The sequence below is a fragment of the Ciconia boyciana genome, chromosome 29 (assembly GCF_034638445.1).
Source record: "Ciconia boyciana chromosome 29, ASM3463844v1, whole genome shotgun sequence".
NCBI classification, from domain to species: domain Eukaryota; kingdom Metazoa; phylum Chordata; class Aves; order Ciconiiformes; family Ciconiidae; genus Ciconia; species Ciconia boyciana.
The window spans coordinates 891,072-908,780 of record NC_132962.1 but is presented as its reverse complement, the minus strand read 5'-3'; the positions used below and the strand labels follow the sequence as shown (position 1 = coordinate 908,780).

The 17,709-nt window shown below is 60.6% G+C and overlaps 1 protein-coding gene across 1 annotated transcript; it reads right to left on the bottom strand.

Moving 5' to 3' along the window:
* Positions 1–2,323: 2,323 nt before the first annotated feature.
* Positions 2,324–17,563, bottom strand: LOC140644785 (uncharacterized). The gene is made up of 11 exons (XM_072847848.1): positions 17,422–17,563; positions 15,759–15,886; positions 14,062–15,487; positions 11,019–11,284; positions 10,472–10,914; positions 10,334–10,370; positions 9,890–10,040; positions 9,035–9,162; positions 8,571–8,645; positions 7,660–7,887; positions 2,324–5,719 (listed from the first exon to the last, which is right to left on the bottom strand). Exons 2-11 carry the CDS (start codon positions 15,847–15,849, stop codon positions 3,783–3,785), a joined length of 4,782 nt encoding a protein of 1,593 aa, XP_072703949.1. The 5' UTR covers positions 15,850–15,886; positions 17,422–17,563; the 3' UTR covers positions 2,324–3,782.
* Positions 17,564–17,709: the final 146 nt, after the last annotated feature.

The window sequence follows — 17,709 nt, the reverse complement described above, 5'->3', positions numbered from 1 at the left end:
CGTACAACCCCTATAGCCCCTATACCCTTCCATGCAACCCCTGTAGCCCCCATATACCCCCTATAGCCCCCGTAGCCCCCTGTCGCCGCTATACGGCCCCCTAGCCCCCTACACAACTCCCTAGCCCCCTATAGACCATTGACCCTATAGACCCCTATGGCTCCCATACGCCACCTATAGCCCCCTACGGACCCCTATAGCACTCCATATACCCCCCAGCCCCCTATACACCCCTAGAGCCCCCCCAGGGCGGGCGGGCGGGGCATGGCTGCGAGACCACACCCCCCCTCGTGTGGCAGCCAATGGAAATCGTCGGGGGGCGTGCCCCTGCCCTCAAGGGGGCGGAGCGTCGCCGCCGCCATAAGACCGACGTCGTCCCCGCCGCCGCCATTTTGCGAGATGACGATGACCATGGCGGCGGCAACGACGTGTCCGGGCCGGGGTTGGGGACACCCTCAGGGGTTCCCCGGTGGGGTCACCCCTTCTCCACCCCAACATTTCACCTTCGAACCCCCGGTAGGGCCCAGCGACCCCCCAAAGCCCCGCCGCCGGCACCGCCGCGTTCTCTACCCGCCCGCTGTGAGTACCGGAGGCCTGGATCCCTCCCGCGTTGGGCGAGTGTGTGTGTGGAGAGGCGAGGGGGGGGTCCCTTCCCCGGATGCCTGGGTCCCTTCCCTGGACGCCTGGGTCCCCTGGGGCGGGCAGGATGAGGCACATTTCCCGGAGGTGGGGGGGTGAGTCACTTCCCCCCCTCCGCCTCCTGCCTGACTCACCTCTACCTGGTGCCTGGGGGTGGACCTGGGGGTGAATCTCCCCTTCTGTCCCCCCCGTCCCCCCCCGTCCCCCGTCCCCCCGGAGGGAGTTATTTGCCCCAGGTTGGGGGCGCAGTTTGCCCCGGGAGGGGATTATTTGCCCCGGGGGTTGGGGGGGCAGTTACCCTTGTGGAAGCTAAGCAGGGTCGGAGGGGTTTTGCCCTTGGATGGGTTCCCTAAGCCTGATCAGGGGGAGTTATTTGCCCCAGGGGTGGGGACTATTTGCCCTAGGGGTGTGTGGGGGGGTATTTGTCTCAGGCAGGTCAGTTCTTACCCTATTTTTTTGCCCCCCACAGGTGCGGCGGCCGCCCCCCACAGAGGAGCCGAGTGCGGCGAAGCGGCTCCTGGTGCTGCTTTTGGCTGTGGTGAGTGCCCAGGTGTACAGTGCACCCGGGGACGTGACACCCGAGGTGGCTGCGACACCCGTGGTGACACCTGAGACACCCGTGGTGACACCCGAAACACCCGCAACGCCTGCTGTGACATCCCTGCCTGGGCACGGAGCGCTGCTCAGAACTGCTGTGATACCCATGGGGACAACGGGGACACCCAATGGGACACTGGTGGGGACACCAGCAGCACCCATGGGGACATCCATGGGTGCCTCCTGTCCCCGTCTGCTGCTGTCACCTGCCCTGCGGCCCCACAGCTGCACAGCTGGAGGCACTGCCCGCTGAGGGGCACCCGCGACTCTCACCCTGGTCTTAGGGTGGCACTCAAGACTGTCACCTCGGCCTTGGGGTGGCACCCAGCACCCCACTGTGCCCATCGCCATGGCCTCAGGGCTGTGCTCAACATGCTGGACTGGTAGCTGTGCCTATTGTAGTGGCTGTAGGGTGGCACCACGCACCCATGGGTGCCCCTCACCTCAGCCTTGCGGTGGCCCATCACCCTGGCCTTAGGGCTCTGACAGCACCCATGGGTGCCCCTCCCCATGCACTTTGAGAGGCATTCAGCACCCATGGGTACCCCTACCTCACCTTCAGGGCTGCTTTTAGCACCTATGGGTGCCCCTCATCCAACCTCGGGGCTGCTCACCTCATACCCCTCCCCCTCCGACAGTATTTATTTATTGTATTTGTATTTATTTCGCAGTTATTTAATGGAGGATTATTTAAGTTTTTTTAATTGGGGGTTATTTAATGTGATTTTGGGGTATTTAATAATTGCTGTTATTTAACATGAGTCACTGCTGGGTCTTCATTGGAGCGTTGCATGGTCGCGGCCCCGGGGGGAGCCCTTGAAATCCCCCCAAACCTACCAGGTCCCCGCTGCCTGCGGTCCCCGCTGCCTGCACCTTTGCTGTGATGGGGGTTCTTGCCCTCGGAAGAAACGGGCAGGAAGCGCTTCCTTCTGCTTGGCATGTGAGAAAACAGGGTTTTCCATATTTTCTGCCCCAATTTCTAGGCTTCGGGGGGGTGGACGGACACGCTTCACCCACCATTTCAGGTGGTGCCAGGAATTAAGGAAAACCCCATTTTAGGCAGAAAAACATCACTTTTCATAGTGAGTCGGCCACAGGACGCGTGTGGGCGCCCAGCTCTTGTTTATTGAACCGACTCATAGGCGACGTTGGAATACAAAGTCACAAAAGTAACAAAACAAATCTATTTAAAAAAAAAAAAAAAGCTGAAAACAGCTTGATTTTGCTCCCGTTTTGGGGGGATGTGGAGGGGGGGCACCAGGCAAACCCTGCGGTTGACTCTGCTCCGTGTGGGATAATAGTCTTTCCCCTGAAACACATGCTTGGCAGTGCCGGTGACCCAAATCTGGGGGTTTTTTTCCCCATAATGGCACTTGAGGAGCATCATCACCACCCGGTTGTGCCGAAAAACCATGAACAAGACACACGACAGCGGTAAAAAAAACAAAGAGAAATATCACCCATCGATCCCAGCTGGGACTCATCCCCTGCCCACCCCCCCAAAATAATCTGCCCAAAAGAGTGAAACCCAGCAGAAAATGGGGAGGAAAAACCCCAAAAAACCTTTTCTGCTTGTTTTTACCAGTTCCTGCCTAGGACAATTTTGGTAAATTTTGGGTTGCTCTTGGCGGTGCTTTAAAACATGGTGGGAGGAGGAAGGGGTGGGAAAAGTCCATTTAAAATCATCCTAATTAGGTAGGGAATTGATTTTATTCGCTTCCCTCTGCCCCAAAATCTGAGGGGTGGCAGCAGGTGCTGTCCCCTCCTCTGCCATGGGGACAGTGGCTTGGGGAAGGGATGCGTCTTCCTGCTGTGAAAAGGTGTTAATTTGGTTAAAAGGGTTAAAAATTGAAGGGGGGGTGTCCCCCCATCCCCTAATTAGATTGTTAATTAGCCACCAAGGCTGAATGGCTCCAAGTGGGAACAAGCCCCCCCAGCAATGGCTCTTTGAGGCCAACTCCGGGTGTTGGGCAAGCAGCTGGGGAGGTAGGGAGGAGGATGGAGCTGGGGCTGTGGTCAAGGTTGGAGGAGCTGCCTCATCCCCTAATTAGAGAGATCATTAATTAACCACAAAGGCTGAATGGCTCCAGGGGGGGAACGAGTCTGCCAACACCAGGTCTTTGTGGTCAACCCAGGTTGGGTGTTGGGCGAGCGGCTGGGGAGGCAGGGGAAAGGATGGAGCCAGGGCCACGGCTGGGGATGAAGGAACTCCCTCATCCCCTAATTAGAGAGATCATTCATTAGCCACCAAGGCTGAACGGCTCCAGGTGGGAACAAGCCCCCCAATGCCAGGTCTTTGAGGTCAACCCAGGTTGGGTGTTGGGCGAGCGGCTGGGGAGGTTGGGAGGAGGATGGAGCCACGCCATAAGGGGAACTTCCCCATCCCATGATTAGAGAGATCATTCATTAGCCACACAGGCTGAACGGCTCCAGGTGGGAACAAGTCCACCAACACCAGGTCTTTGCTGTCAACCCAGGATGGGTGTTGGGCGAGCGGCTGGGGAGGTTAGGAGGAGGAGGGAGCCACAGCCAGGGCCGGGCACCGCTCAGTTGATGAGGGAGGAGGTCTGGGGCCCTGAGGCGGGCGCCGAGGGGAAGGAGGGGTGGGGGAAGGTGCGGGCAGGGAAGGAGAGGGCCCACGGCAGGTCCAGGGCGGGGCTGGAGAGGGAAGGGATGGGCAGGGGCGAGGGGGAGGCAGGGAAGGAGGGCAGCGAGGGGATGGGGGCCGCTGAGCCCCCCAATGGCGGGGAGAAGGCGGCGCCGGAGAAGGCGCTGGAGGGCGGCAGGGGGCTGCCGGCGGCGGTGGTGGTGGCCGCGGTGGCTTTGGGCTTGTCCCCGGCGTGGGTGCGTTGGTGGCGGTTGAGGTGGGAGCTACGGCTGAAGCACTTGCCGCACTCGGGACACTTGTAGGGCTTCTCGCCGGTGTGGACGCGTTGGTGGATGGTGAGCTCGGAGCGTTGGATGAAGCTCTTGCCGCACTCGGGGCATTGGTAGGGTTTCTCGCCGAGGTGGGTACGTTGATGGGTGATGAGGTTGGAGGAGACGCTGAAGCATTTACCGCACTCACCGCAACGGTAAGGTTTCTCCCCGGTGTGCATCCGGCGATGGATGGTCAGGTCCGACTTCTGGATGAAACCCTTCCCGCAATCCCCACAGGCGTAGGGTTTCTCTCCGGTATGGATACGCCGGTGTTTAACCAGCGCCGAACGTTGCCCAAAACCCTTCCCGCATTCCCCGCACTTATAGGGTTTCTCCGGCGGTGCCGCCGGCACCATCTCACCGTTGCTGGTATCCGATTCCCTCCCGCAATCCATACATTGTTGACCGCGGGGACGTAACCCCACCGTGCCACCCCGGTTCTTCCCGCAATCCGGGCACTTGGGGGGCTGCCCCACGGTTCCCCCGGCACTGTGGGCACGTTGATGCTTGAGCAAGGCGGCACCTTGACCGAAACATCGCCCGCATTGGGCGCATTGGAAGAGGCGACCGTGACGGTGAGCGGCCAAGAAGCCGGCTAGATGTTCGGGGCAACGGTAGGATGCCCGTTCGGCCGCGTGGATCTTCTGGTGCCGGTCAAGGTGGGAGCTGACGCTGAAGCTCTTACCGCATTCGGCACAGGTATAGGGTCGTTCACCGGTGTGTACCCGTTGATGCCGTTCCAGATCGGAGCGTTGGATGAAACCTTTGCCGCAATCGCCGCAAGCAAATGGCCGTTCGCCAGTATGGATGCGCCGGTGTTGGGTGAGGTTGGAGCCTCGGCTGAAGCTCTTACCGCAATCGCCGCAGCGGTGAGGCCGTTCGCCGCTGTGGGTCTTACGGTGTTTGGCCAAGGCGGAGCGTTGGGCGAAGCTCTTACCACATTCGGGGCAACGGTGAGGAGCCGGCGACCCCTCTGGCGGAGGCGGTCGAGGACGGGTGCGGGGTTGGGTGGGTGGACCGGGTCCACCGGCGTGTGTACGGCGATGCCGGTCGAGGTGGGAGCTGACACTGAACCGTTTGCCGCAGTCGCCACAAGGATACGGCCGTTCGCCGGTGTGCACCCGCCGGTGCCGCTCTAGGTCGGAGCGTTGGATGAAGCCTTTGCCACAATCACCGCAACGGTGAGGTCGTTCACCGGTGTGGATACGCCGGTGCTGGGCAAGGTTAGACCCTCGGCTGAAGCCTTTACCACAGTCACCGCACCGGTGCGGCTTCTCCCCACCACGTTCCGGCTGCCGGGCCGATTGCCGACACCGCCGCCCGCACTCGGAGCACCGCCGCGGCTTTACCGGACTCTGCGACCGGTTCCGCATCCCGCACTCGGCACAACCACCCCGGGATGCCGGCGATGCCGCGCCGCCCTTCTTGCCCCCATTCCCTTTACCAGTGACGGGGGGTTCACCCGCCTGCCCCCCGCTTTGGCGCTGATCGGCGTCCTCCAGCGCCGTCTCCTCGCCGTCCCGTGGTGCCGAATCCTCCTCGGTCCCGCTCCCGGCGCCGGTGCCTGCACCGCAATGAGAAACCATGAGCCCCTCACGGCACAACAGCCCCCCCAGATTAATTTTGAGCCCCCCAACATGGGAAGCGTCATCTATCTGGACTTCTGGAAGACCTCTGACGTGATCTCCCACAACATCCTTCTCTCTAAGTTGGAGAGAGATGGAGTTGATGGATGGACCATTTGGTGGATGAGGAATTGGGTGGATGGTGGCATCCAGAGGGTTGTGGTCAACGCCTCCGTGTCCAGATGGAGACCAGTGATGAGTGGTGTCCCTCAGGGGTCCATACTGGGACCAGTGCTGTTCCATATCTCCATCAACGACATGTGCCACCATCATCTCTTTGACATGGTGCTCCACAACGTTCTCCTCTCTCAGTTGGGTGGAATTGGGTGGATGAGGAGTTGGGTGGATGGTGGGATCCAGAGGGTTGTGGTCAACGGCTCCATGTCCAGATGGAGACCAGTGATGAGTGGTGTCCCTCAGGGGTCCATACTGGGACCAGCACTGTTCCATATCTCTATCAACCACATAGATGGTGGGATCGAGGGCACCCTCAGCAACTGGGCAGGTGACCCCACGCTGAGCGGGGTGGTTGATACCCCGGAGGGAAGGGAACCATCCAGAGGGACCTGGACAGGGGGGCCCAAGTGAGGAACCTCACGAGGTTCAACCAGGCCAAGTGCGAGGTCCTGGGTGGGGGCAATCCCAAACACGGGCACAGGCTGGGGGATGAAGGGATGGAGAGTGGAGAAGGACGTGGTGGATGAAGAGCTGGACAGGAGCCGGCAATGTGCGCTGGCAGCCCAGAAAGCCAAGCGTCTCCTGGGCCGCATCAGAAGAAGCGTGGCCAGCAGGTTGAGGGAAGGGATGCTCCCCCTCTGCTCTGGTGAGACCCCCTGGAGCACTGCGTCCAGGGCTCCTCAGGACAAGGACATGGACCTGTTGGAGCAGGTCCAGAGGAGGCCACAGAGATGATCCGAGGGATGGGACACCTCTGCTGTGAGGAACGGCCGCTGAGACACTGGAAGAGGTTGCCCAAAGAGGCTGGAGATGGGGCATCCCTGGAAGTGTTCAAGGTGAGGTTGGACGGGGCTCTGAGCAACCTGATCTAGTTGAAGATGTCCCTGCTCGTGGAGTAGGTGACCTTCAAAGGTCCCTTCCAACCCAAACCCAAACCCTTCTGTGATGCTATGGACAGGGCTTTGAGCAACCTGATCTAGTTGAAGATGTCCCTGCTCGTGGAGTAGGTGACCTTCAAAGGTCCCTTCCAACCCAAACCCAAACCCTTCTGTGATGCTATGGACAGGGCTTTGAGCAACCTGATCTAGTTGAAGATGTCCCTGCTCGTGGAGTAGGTGACCTTCAAAGGTCCCTTCCAACCCAAACCCAAACCCTTCTGTGATGCTATGGACAGGGCTTTGAGCAACCTGATCTAGTTGAAGATGTCCCTGCTCATGGAGTAGGTGACCTTCAAAGGATCCTTCCAACCCAAACCCTTCTGTGATGCTATGGACGGGGCTCTGAGCAACCTGATCTAGTTGAAGATGTCCCTGCTCGTGGAGTAGGTGACCTTCAAAGGTCCCTTCCAGCCCAAACCCTTCTGTGATGCTATGGACAGGGCTTTGAGCAACCTGATCTAGTTGGAGATGTCCCTGCTCGTGGAGTAGATGACCTTCAAAGGTCCCTTCCAACCCAAACCCAAACCCTTCTGTGATGCTATGGACGGGGCTCTGAGCAACCTGATCTAGTTGAAGATGTCCCTGCTCGTGGAGTAGATGACCTTCAAAGGTCCCTTCCAACCCAAATCATTCCATGATTCTATGAAAAACCAGCCCCTAAAGCACCAAAACCTTCCCCCACCCCATTTCCCACGGGATGGTCCCAAAACGGTGGGTCTGGGAAGGATCTTGGGGGAATCTTGGGAGGGTCCCCCCAAATTTACCTCCATCCTTCGGTGTTTTCTTGCGGTTCCGGCGCTTCCCCCCCTGCCCCTGCTCCCGCACCAGCTCCCGCAGCATCTTCTCCACCTGGCTCCTGCCGGCCGTTTGCAGGATCAGGCCCAACTGGCGGCGTAAATCGGGGTTCACCCCCCCATCGCTGGAGCCGGCCCCCGCCGAGGGTTGGATTTGGGTGGGCTCCGGTTGACCCTGTTCCCCCTCCGCTTCCACACCTGGAAAAAACACCGTTAGACGCCAAAAACCCGAGGAATTCACCCAAATTTGGGGGGTCCCGCAAAATCCTAAGGAATTCACCCAAATTTTGGGGGTCCCCCAATTCACCCAAATTTGCGGGGACACAAAACCTAAGGAATTCACTCAAATTTGGGGGGTCCCCAATTCACCCAAATTTGGGGGGTCCCCAAAACCTAAGGGATTCACTCAGATTTGGGCGTCCCTCAAAATCCTAAGGAATTCACCCAAATTTGGGGGGTCCCCAAAAACCTAAGGGGTTCATCCAAATTTGGGGGTCCCCAAAAACACAAGGCATTCATCCAAATTTGGAGACCCCTCCCAATTCACCCAAATTTGGGGAATCCCCAAAACCTAAGGAATTCACCCAAATTTGGGGAGTCCCCCAAAATCCTAAGGAATTCACCTAAATTTGGGGGGTCCCCCAAAATCCTAAGGAATTCACCCAAATTTTGGGGTCCCCAAAAACATACGGCTTTCATCCAAATTTGGAGACCCCCAAATTCACCCAAATTTGGAGGGGAGTCTCCAAACCCTAAGGAATTCACCCAAATTTGGGGGGTTCCCCAAAATCCTAATGAATTTACCAAAATCTGTGGGGGTTCCCCAAAATCCTAAGGAATTCACCCAAATTTTGGGGACCCCCCTGAACCCCAAGACTTACCCGACACCAGCCCCCGCCTCCGGTGGGACTCGGCGAAGGCGGTGATGCGGGGCCAGCTGATGGCGATCTCCTCCGCTGCCGGGAAGAAGGTTGGTCCTCAGGCGCCCAGACGCCCCGGTGATGGACTCCATCACCCCCAGTTTCCCCCCCGGCCCCCCCCTCCAGCAAGAGGTCCTCTGTTTTGGGGTGAAATGCTCCGTATTTAGGCAAAAATGTGCTTCCACCACCTCCAACCCATCGTGACAAGGGAAACTGAGGCAGCATCGGGTACCCGGCCCCCTCTAAAACCCACCCTGAGTCCATGGGATGCTTGCGGCCCCCCCAAATCGTGCCAGCGTGCCATGGGGGGGCAGAGGGGCGTCCCCAACCTACACATGGGGTGACAACGATGCTAGGGACCCCCAAAATGACACCCCACCCCCCCCCCAAATTCGGACATCCCGGGGTCCCTCCATGCCCCTTACCCAAGGAAATCACGTTCTCGTAGTTCTCCTGCATGGTGGCCCCAAAAAATGGGGGGACGGGGGGTCCCGGGGGGGAACAGGGGGAGTCCCAGGTGGGTGGCGTCACCCCACAACCAAAAGTCCGGCCCCTGCAACGTCAAGAGCCCCCCCTCCATCCCCGTTAGCACCCCAAAATCCCCCCCCTTTTCTCTATGGAGTGGCTGGGGGGAAGGAGAGGGGGGGGTCTGTGTGTGTCTCCCCCCCTTGCTCCCCAAATTTTCCAGGGCTGTGCACCCCGATCCCCAGGGTGTCCGGAGCTGTGTGCCCTGTGCTAAAGTGCGCCCACTTTTTGGGGTGCCCAGGGGATGCACCCCACTTTTTGGGGGGTGCTAGCCCACTTTTTGGGGTGCCCAGCGGGTGCTTGCCCACTCTTTAGGGTGCCGACAGGATGCACGCCACTTTTTGGGGTGCCCAGGGGATGCACCCTGTTCTTTAGGGTACCCAGGGGATGCACCCCGCTTTTTGGGGTGCCCAGGGGATGCACCCTGTTCTTTAGGGTACCCAGGGGATGCACCCCACTTTTTGGGATACCCAGGGGATGCACCCCCACTTTTTGGGGTGCCCAGCGGGTGCTCGCCCACTCTTTAGGGTGCCGAGGGGATGCTCGCCTGCTCTTTGGGGTGCTCCGAGGGATGCTCACCCACTCTTTGGGGTGCCCATGGCCTCCCACCGCTGCACCCCCATCTCCCCCCCCCCTCCCGCAACACAAGCCCACCCCTCCCCCCCTGCAGAATTTGGGGGACCCAGCGGTGGGGGCGGGGGGGTTGCAACCAGCGAGCAACCCGGGGCAGGGGGGCTATGGGGGACCCCGGTTACCTGCGGCGGGGGGGGCGGGGGGGGCACAGCCCGGGTTCCCGGGGCTCCCCCCCGGGCTCCGGGGACTCTCCTCGCCGAGCACCGGTCCCGGTGGAGGCGGCTCCCCGTGTGACCCGGATACAGTGAAGCCGTAGCCGCCCTCCTCCTCCTCCTCCTCCACCTCCTCCTCCTCCTCCTCCAGCACCAGCCAGGGCCCTCTAGCGGCCCCCGCCTCCGGTTCACACCCCCCCACCCGACACCCCCCGGGAGCCCGCCCCGGCTGCACCGACCCCTCCCCGGAGCCCGGTTTCCACCCCCTGCCACCGGTGCTGCCCCCCCGTGGGAGCTCAACCCCTATATTAGACACTGGAGAATCCCTAGCGAGTGATGCTGTTGGCTGGGATGGTGCGGGGGGGGGGGGGGGCTTGGAGGGTGGGCTCGCCCCACTGCCCCCTGCACCCCTACTCTGTCCCATCTCGCCGTGGATGCCCTTAGGGACCCTCTAAGGGGAGGAGGGGGTCAAACGTGGGGGGCCGGAGCCCCAAATCCATCAGCCTTCAGAGGTGGGGGCAAACGTAGCCTCAGCGGTTAACGCTGCGGTGCCTTTGCCAAGGAGATGGCCAAGGAGATGCCCACAAAGATGTCCGAGATGCCCAAGGAGTTGCCCGAGGAGATGTCCAAGGAGATGTCCAAGGAGATACCCAAGATGCCCAAGGAGATGCCCAAGGAGTTGCCCCAGGAGATGTCCAAGATGCCCAAGGAGTTGCCCAAGGAGATGCCCAGGATGCCCAAGGAGTTGCTCAAGGTGTTGCCCAAGGAGATGCCCAAGGAGATGCCCGAGGATTTGCCCAAGGAGATCCCCAAGGAGTTGCCCAAGGAGATGCCCCAGGAGATGCCCAAGGAGATGCCCAAGATGCCCAAGGAGTTACCCCAGGAAATGCCCAAGGAGATGTCCAAGGAGATGCCCAAGATGCCCAAGGTGTTGCCCAAGGAGATGCCCAAGCAGATGCCCAAGGAGTTGCCCAAGGAGTTGCCCAAGGAGATGCCTAAGGAGATGCCCAAGGAGATGCCCAACGAGTTGCTCAAGGAGTTGCTCAAGGAGAAGCCCAAGGAGATGTTCAAGGAGATGCCCAAGATGTCAAGGAGTTGCCCAAGGAGAAGCCCAAGGAGATGTTCAAGGAGAAGCCCAAGGAGATGTTCAAGGAGATACCCAAGATGCCCAAGGAGATGGCCAAGGAGATGGCCAAGGAGTTGCCCAAGGAGATGCCCAAGATGCCCAAGGAGTTGCTCAAGGAATTGCTCAAGGAGTTGCTCAAGGAGTTGCCCAAGGAGTTGCTCAAGGAGAAGCCCAAGGAGATGTTCAAGGAGGTGCCCAAGATGCCCAAGGAGTTGCCCAAGGAATTGCCCAAGGAGTTGCTCAAGGAGAAGCCCAAGGAGATGTTCAAGGAGGTGCCCAAGATGCCAAGGAGTTGCCCAAGGAGAAGCCCAAGGAGATGTTCAAGGAGGTGCCCAAGATGCCAAGGAGTTGCCCAAGGAGAAGCCCAAGGAGATGTTCAAGGAGATACCCAAGATGCCCAAGGAGATGCCCAAGGAGATGCTCACATCCCAAGGAAACTGGAGGCCACGTCCCACAATGGACTCTCCTTTGAAGCTCAACCAGAGTGACACTGGAGACTCCACACCAGGAGTAGGCAGGGTCTGGCAGCAATGTGGGGCAGGGTGCCCCTCTGTCCAGGCCACATGTTCAGAGGAGGCAGCTGCTTGCCCATTGGGGGTCCTCAGCCCTCCCCTGAACCCCCTAAAAGCTTGAGGGTGCGTGGAGAGATGCCCTTGGGGCAGAACCTCTCTGGACCAAATGAAGGCAGAAGATCCTCCATGGAGATCCTCCCTGGACCAAATGAAGGCAGAAGATCCTCCTTGGAGATATCCCTGTACCCAAGGAAGGCAGAGGATCTTCCTTCACGGAGATCCTCTCTTGACCAAATGAAGGTCTCTAGACCCAATGAAGGCAGAGGATCTCCCTCCTTGGAGATCCGCTCTGGACCTAGTGAAGGCAGAGGATCTCCCTCCTTGGAGATCCTCTCTGGACCTAGTGAAGGCAGAGGATCTCCCTCCTTGGAGATATCCCTGTACCCAATGAAGGCAGAGGATCTTCCTCCATGGAGATCCTCTCTTCACCAAATGAAGGTCTCTAGACCCAATGAAGGTTTCTAGACCCAATGAAATCCCTGTACCCAATGAAGGCAGAGCATCTTCCTCCACGGAGATCCTCTCTTGACCAAATGAAGGTCTCTAGACCCAATGAAGGCAGAGGATCTCCCTCCTTGGAGATCCTCTCTGGACCTAGTGAAGGCAGAGGAACTTTCTCCTTGGAGATATCCCTGTACCCAAGGAAGGCAGAGGATCTTCCTCCATGGAGATCCTCTCTTGACCAAATGAAGGTCTCTAGACCCAATGAAGGCAGAGGATCTCCCTCCTTGGAGATCCTCTCTGGACCTAGTGAAGGCAGAGGAACTTTCTCCTTGGAGATATCCCTGTACCCAAGGAAGGCAGAGGATCTTCCTCCATGGAGATCCTCTCTTGACCAAATGAAGGTCTCTAGACCCAATGAAGGCAGAGGATCTCCCTCCTTGGAGATCCTCCTGGACCCAATGAAGGCAGAAGGGGTTTCGGTGTTTGGGGTTGGGTGTATCTGGGACAACCCAGCCAGTATCAGCGTGGGACATTGCTGGGAAGGGGGGACCTTCAAAAGCATGGGGCATTCTCGGGGGGACAACACAGGTAGCAGGGGACACGTAGCCCCAACCTTTCAGCTCCCGGCAGGTGACTCACCATCACCACCACAGACCATGAGCCGGTGCAGGCTGCCAGGCTGGTTGAGTTTCCCCAGGATGGGGGAGTTATTTTGGACACCCCACCCAAGGTGACCCCCAAACCTCTGGTTTTCCGCACGGGAAGAGCTGGGACTCGCAGCTCCTCCAAGGAGAAGCAGAAGCCACCCGTTGGGTTTTGCACTAGTCTATTTTTATTCACAATACAAACACAGCTCCTGCTCATCTTGGGAAGAGACGGACCAGGCAGCCGGCACGGCTGCGACCCCAAAACCGCCAGGAAATCCCCGGATTTGTGTCCTGCTCCCATCCCTGAGGTTCACCCCAAGGGTTCACCTCTTTTCAGCTGGGAACTACCTGCAGGTGATGCTCCCTGTGATCTCCTGGGGGTTTCTTTCCAGCCATGGGTGGTGCTACCTCCTCCCCATCACCGATGGATTCCCACCATGAGCTCCCTTTGCGTGGTGGTTGATCAAGCAACCCAAGAGAAGCCATGAGCGTCCCCATGCCAGCCTGGGGACAAACTCTCCCTTGTCCCACCTCCTGTCCCCAACAGGCTCCAGCTCACCCCAACACGTTGGGTTCCTCCAACCGCAGGTGGGCTCCCGCTGAATAAATACAATAAATACATTAAATAAACCACTCACGCCAGGTCCGCGCCGAAGCATCGCCAGCAGCCAAACCGCGGCGTGTGGCTGGGAACCGCCGAGGGTGGACGCCTGGGCTTGTTTCTTAACAACAAAGCCACAAAATCGGGATATTTTGCCCCGAATTTAGTAGATGGCATCATCACGCCCCAAGTGCGGCTGGGAAGGCTCAGGCTTTGAGTGTTGGTCAAGGCTGGCAGCATGGGGAAGGTGGGATGGTCAAGGGATGAAGCCACCCCAGATATTTTGGGGTATCTCTGAGTTTGGCAAGGAGCCGGTGGGATCTTCCGCAACCCCAACCCCATCCCCTTGCCCCCCATGCCTCCCCAGCCGCTCGGCACCATCTCCCTAACACCCATGGAGGTGGTTTCTCCTGGACTACGCGTGGAGAAGGAGCACGGTTGGGATGTCCTGATGTCCGTTGACAGGATTAGGTCTGTTTTTCTGGAGGGGACCCCCCCCCCAGTTCCCACTCGGCCCCCCAGCCCCATCTCCATCCTCCCCTATCTACCCTACCTTCCTACTCTACCCTACAAAAACTACGTCCTCGGGGCCAGGGTTGGTGCCACCAGGGGACATCACCGGCTTGGGAGCACCCATCGCCGTGGCACCCATCACGCATGGGGGCTACCCGAGGCACCCCGCAGCAGTGGTGGGGGGACGGGAGCCACCCGGGGGGTCAACCCTATGTCCCCCCCTCTCCCCATCCCCCGGTTAGCGGGGTGTGAGCTCATCCGGCGGCTCCTCCGGCGGCTCCTCCTCGCCATGGCTACGGAGATGACGGTGAAGATGGGAGCTGACACCGAAACGCCGGCCGCACTGCGGGCAAGGGAAAGGCTTCTCGCCAGTGTGCGCCCGTCGGTGCTTGGCCAATGCCGAACCGTCGGCAAACGCCTTGCCACAATCGGGGCAGGCATGCCGGGGACCGGCATGAGCCCGTTGGTGCTTATGGAAGTGTAGGGTGCTGTTGAAGCTCTTCCCGCAATCGGCACAGATGTGGGGTTGCCCACCGGCGTGGGTACGTTGATGCCGGTAGAGATGGGAGGTCCGGCCAAAACGTTTGCCGCAGTCCCCGCATTGGTAGGGTCGTTCACCGGTATGGATACGTTGGTGTCGTTCCCAATGGGAGCTCCAGGAAAAACTCTTCCCGCAATCACCGCAACGGTATGGTTTCTCACCACCGCCATGGAGGCTACGCCGATGCCGGGCGTATTGGGCGCGGGCGCCGAAGGCTTTACCGCACTCTTCGCAACGGAAAGGACCATCACCCAGATGAAGGCGTTGGTGTTTGACCAACGCTGGCCCATCGCCAAAACTTTTCCGGCACAGGGTGCACTTGTAGGGTCGTTGGCCGGTGTGGGTGCGTTGGTGCCGGTCAAAATGGAGGGTGCTACCAAAACTACGCCCGCAATAGGTGCAGATGTAAGAGCGACCGCCGGCGTGGGTGCGTTGGTGCCGGTAGAGGTGAGAGCTACGGCTAAAACGCTTACCACATTCGGGGCACTGGTAGGGCTTCTCACCGGTATGGACACGTTGGTGACGGTCAAAATGGGAGCTCCAACTGAAGCTCTTACCGCAGTGACCGCATTGGAAGGGCAAGCGACCGGTGTGCAACCGTTGGTGGGTCACCAGCTCCTTGTTACGGCGAAAACTCTTGCCGCACTCCTCGCATTTATACGGCAACCCACGGGGACGTGCCGGTGGAGCCGGTGGACCTGGCCGTTCGGCGGCATGAGCCCGTTGATGCCGGTAGAGGTTGGAGCTGACGTTGAAGCTCTTACCGCAATGGAGGCAGAGGAAGGGTTTCTCACCGGTGTGGGTCCGCCGGTGTTTGCTGAAGTGGGAGCTGCAGCTGAAGCTCTTGCCGCATTCCCCGCACTCGTAACTCTTCTGCAACACGATGATGCTCTTGAAGTTGGAGAAGGCGCCAGCTCCCGATCCGGTTTTACCGCCACGCCGACCTCCTGCCGCGCCGGGGGAGTCGATCTGCTGGACCACGGTCCAACGCAGGGTCTCCCGCGCTGGGCTCCGTTCGCCCGGTGAACCCTCCTCGGGGTGACCCAACAAGGTGGCCGTATCCAGCTCTACGATCTCGGGGTCGCCCGCTGGCGGGGGGTCCATCTCGGGGTCGCTCGGTGTCCCTGGGACAGCGGAGGGGGGGCAGAAGGGGGTCAGTCCTGGTGGGGGAGGGCTAACGGGGATGGAGACCCCCTTCCCATGGGACCTGCAAGGGGGCTGGGCTGGTGCACCCCATAACTTTGAGCTTCTCGGCACGTCCTTGGTGCGGGGACCGAGGACACAGGTTGCGTTTGGCGGGGACACCACGGGATTGGGGTGCCCATGGGGGTCTCCCTCCCCTTCCCAAGGCTGGAGCGCAATGAGGACCCCCCCCCAACCCTCCTTGACACTTACTCTGCATCACTGGGGGGTCGTAGGCGTCCTCCTCCCCGTCACCCCCAAAAAGCACCGTCTGCTCCGGCTCCACAGCCCCCCAGGGATCCATCGCCCGTTCCTACACCTCGGCCAGTGGCACGGGGACCCTGGAAAGCCGAGACCACCCTGTCACCATCCCTCAGCCACCCCAAAACCATCACCGGGGGCTCGGTGAAGTCTGGGGTTCAGCAGGATGGTGGGTGCACCCCCTGTGTATGGGAGGGTCCCAGCATCCGGCATGAGGAAGAGTTTTGGGGTCCCAGTTTGTGGCGTGTCCCCGTGCCCCGTGGGTGACACTGGTGGAGGACACCAGAGGCCAGCGTGGGGTGGCAGGTCCTGGTGCTTGGTGGGTGACACTGGGTGCCGGTGTAGGACCACACTGGGCACCCCACGGCCAGTGTAAGATGGAGGAGACCCCCTGGTCCCTGATCCCCACCGAGGTGGCACGGGATAGAGGAGAAGCCCCTGGTCCTCCATCGCTGATCCCCACCATGGTGGTATGGGACGGAGGAGACCCCCTGGTCCCCCATCCCTGATCCCCACCATGGTGGTATGGGACGGAGGAGACCCCCTGGTCCCCCAACCGTGATCCCCACCATGGTGGTATGGGACGGAGGAGACCCCCTGGTCCCCCAACCGTGATCCCCACCATGGTGGTATGGGACGGAGGAGACCCCCTGGTCCCCCATCCCTGATCCCCACCATGGTGGTATGGGACGGAGGAGACCCCCTGGTCCCCCAACCGTCATCCCCACCATGGTGGTATGGGACGGAGGAGACCCCCTGGTCCCCCATCCCTGATCCCCACCATGGTGGTATGGGACGGAGGAGACCCCCTGGTCCCCCATCCCTGATCCCCACCATGGTGGTATGGGACGGAGGAGACCCCTGGTCCCCCATCCCTGATCCCCACCATGGTGGTATGGGACGGAGGAGACCCCTGGTCCCCCAACCGTGATCCCCACCATGGTGGTATGGGACGGAGGAGACCCCTGGTCCCCCATCCCTGATCCCCACCATGGTGGTATGGGACGGAGGAGACCCCTGGTCCCCCATCCCTGATCCCCACCATGGTGGTATGGGACGGAGGAGACCCCTGGTCCCCCATCCCTGATCCCCACCATGGTGGTATGGGACGGAGGAGACCCCTGGTCCCCCATCCCTGATCCCCACCATGGTGGTATGGGACGGAGGAGACCCCCTGGTCCCCCATCCCTGATCCCCCCCGGGATGGAGAAGACCCCCTGGTCCCCCATCCCCGATCCCCACCATGGTGGTATGGGACGGAGGAGCCCCCCCGTCCCCCATCCCCACCAAGGCAGCGCAAGCCGGAGGAGGAGACCCCCCCCATCCCCCATCCCCACTGGATCTCTCTGGGCCAGAGAAGCCCCCCTGCTCCCCTACCCCTCCCCCGGCTCTATACGGGATGGAGGGGACCCCCGGCCCCCATCCCCTGCTCCCCCGGGATGGTGCGGCTCGCTGGAGACCCCCCAGTCCTTCATCCCCGAGGATGGAGGGGACCCCCCTTCCCCCTTCCCCCCCACCCCTCCATCCATCACCCCCTCCCCGACCGGGGACAAAGCCGGGCGGCGCCGGGAGCGTCCCCCATCCCCGGGGAGGGGGACGGGGGTGTCTCCGTTACCTGCCACCCCGGGCTATGGGGAGGGGGGACACACACGGCGACAACAACGCGACCCCCAACAACCACAAAGCCGACTCCGGTGTCTCCGTCCCTTCCGCTCCCGGTTGGCTTCGGCTCGTGGCCGTGTCGTTGTCGTCCCCCCCCCCCGTGTCCCCCCTTCCTGTCTGGGCCCCCTCCCCGGTCCCGGTTGCTCCATCCCCTTCCTGTGTGTCCGGGCTCACCGAGCCGGCGTGCAACAGCCCCGGCGCCGCCCCCACCCTCGCTTCTCCCCCCTTCCCAATTTCCCCC

Bases quoted from the DNA above. Each gene is read 5' to 3' on its own strand.
- LOC140644785 (XM_072847848.1), bottom strand. From the start codon at position 15,849: ATGGATCCCTGGGGGGCTGTGGAGCCGGAGCAGACGGTGCTTTTTGGG. The intron at 10,915-11,018 runs GCAACTCCTTGA...GCATCTCCTTAG, and splicing joins CTCCTTGGGCTTCTCCTTGG to GCATCTCCTTGGGCAACTCC. The intron at 5,720-7,659 runs GTAAATTTGGGG...ATTGCGGTGCAG, and splicing joins GAAAACACCGAAGGATGGAG to GCACCGGCGCCGGGAGCGGG.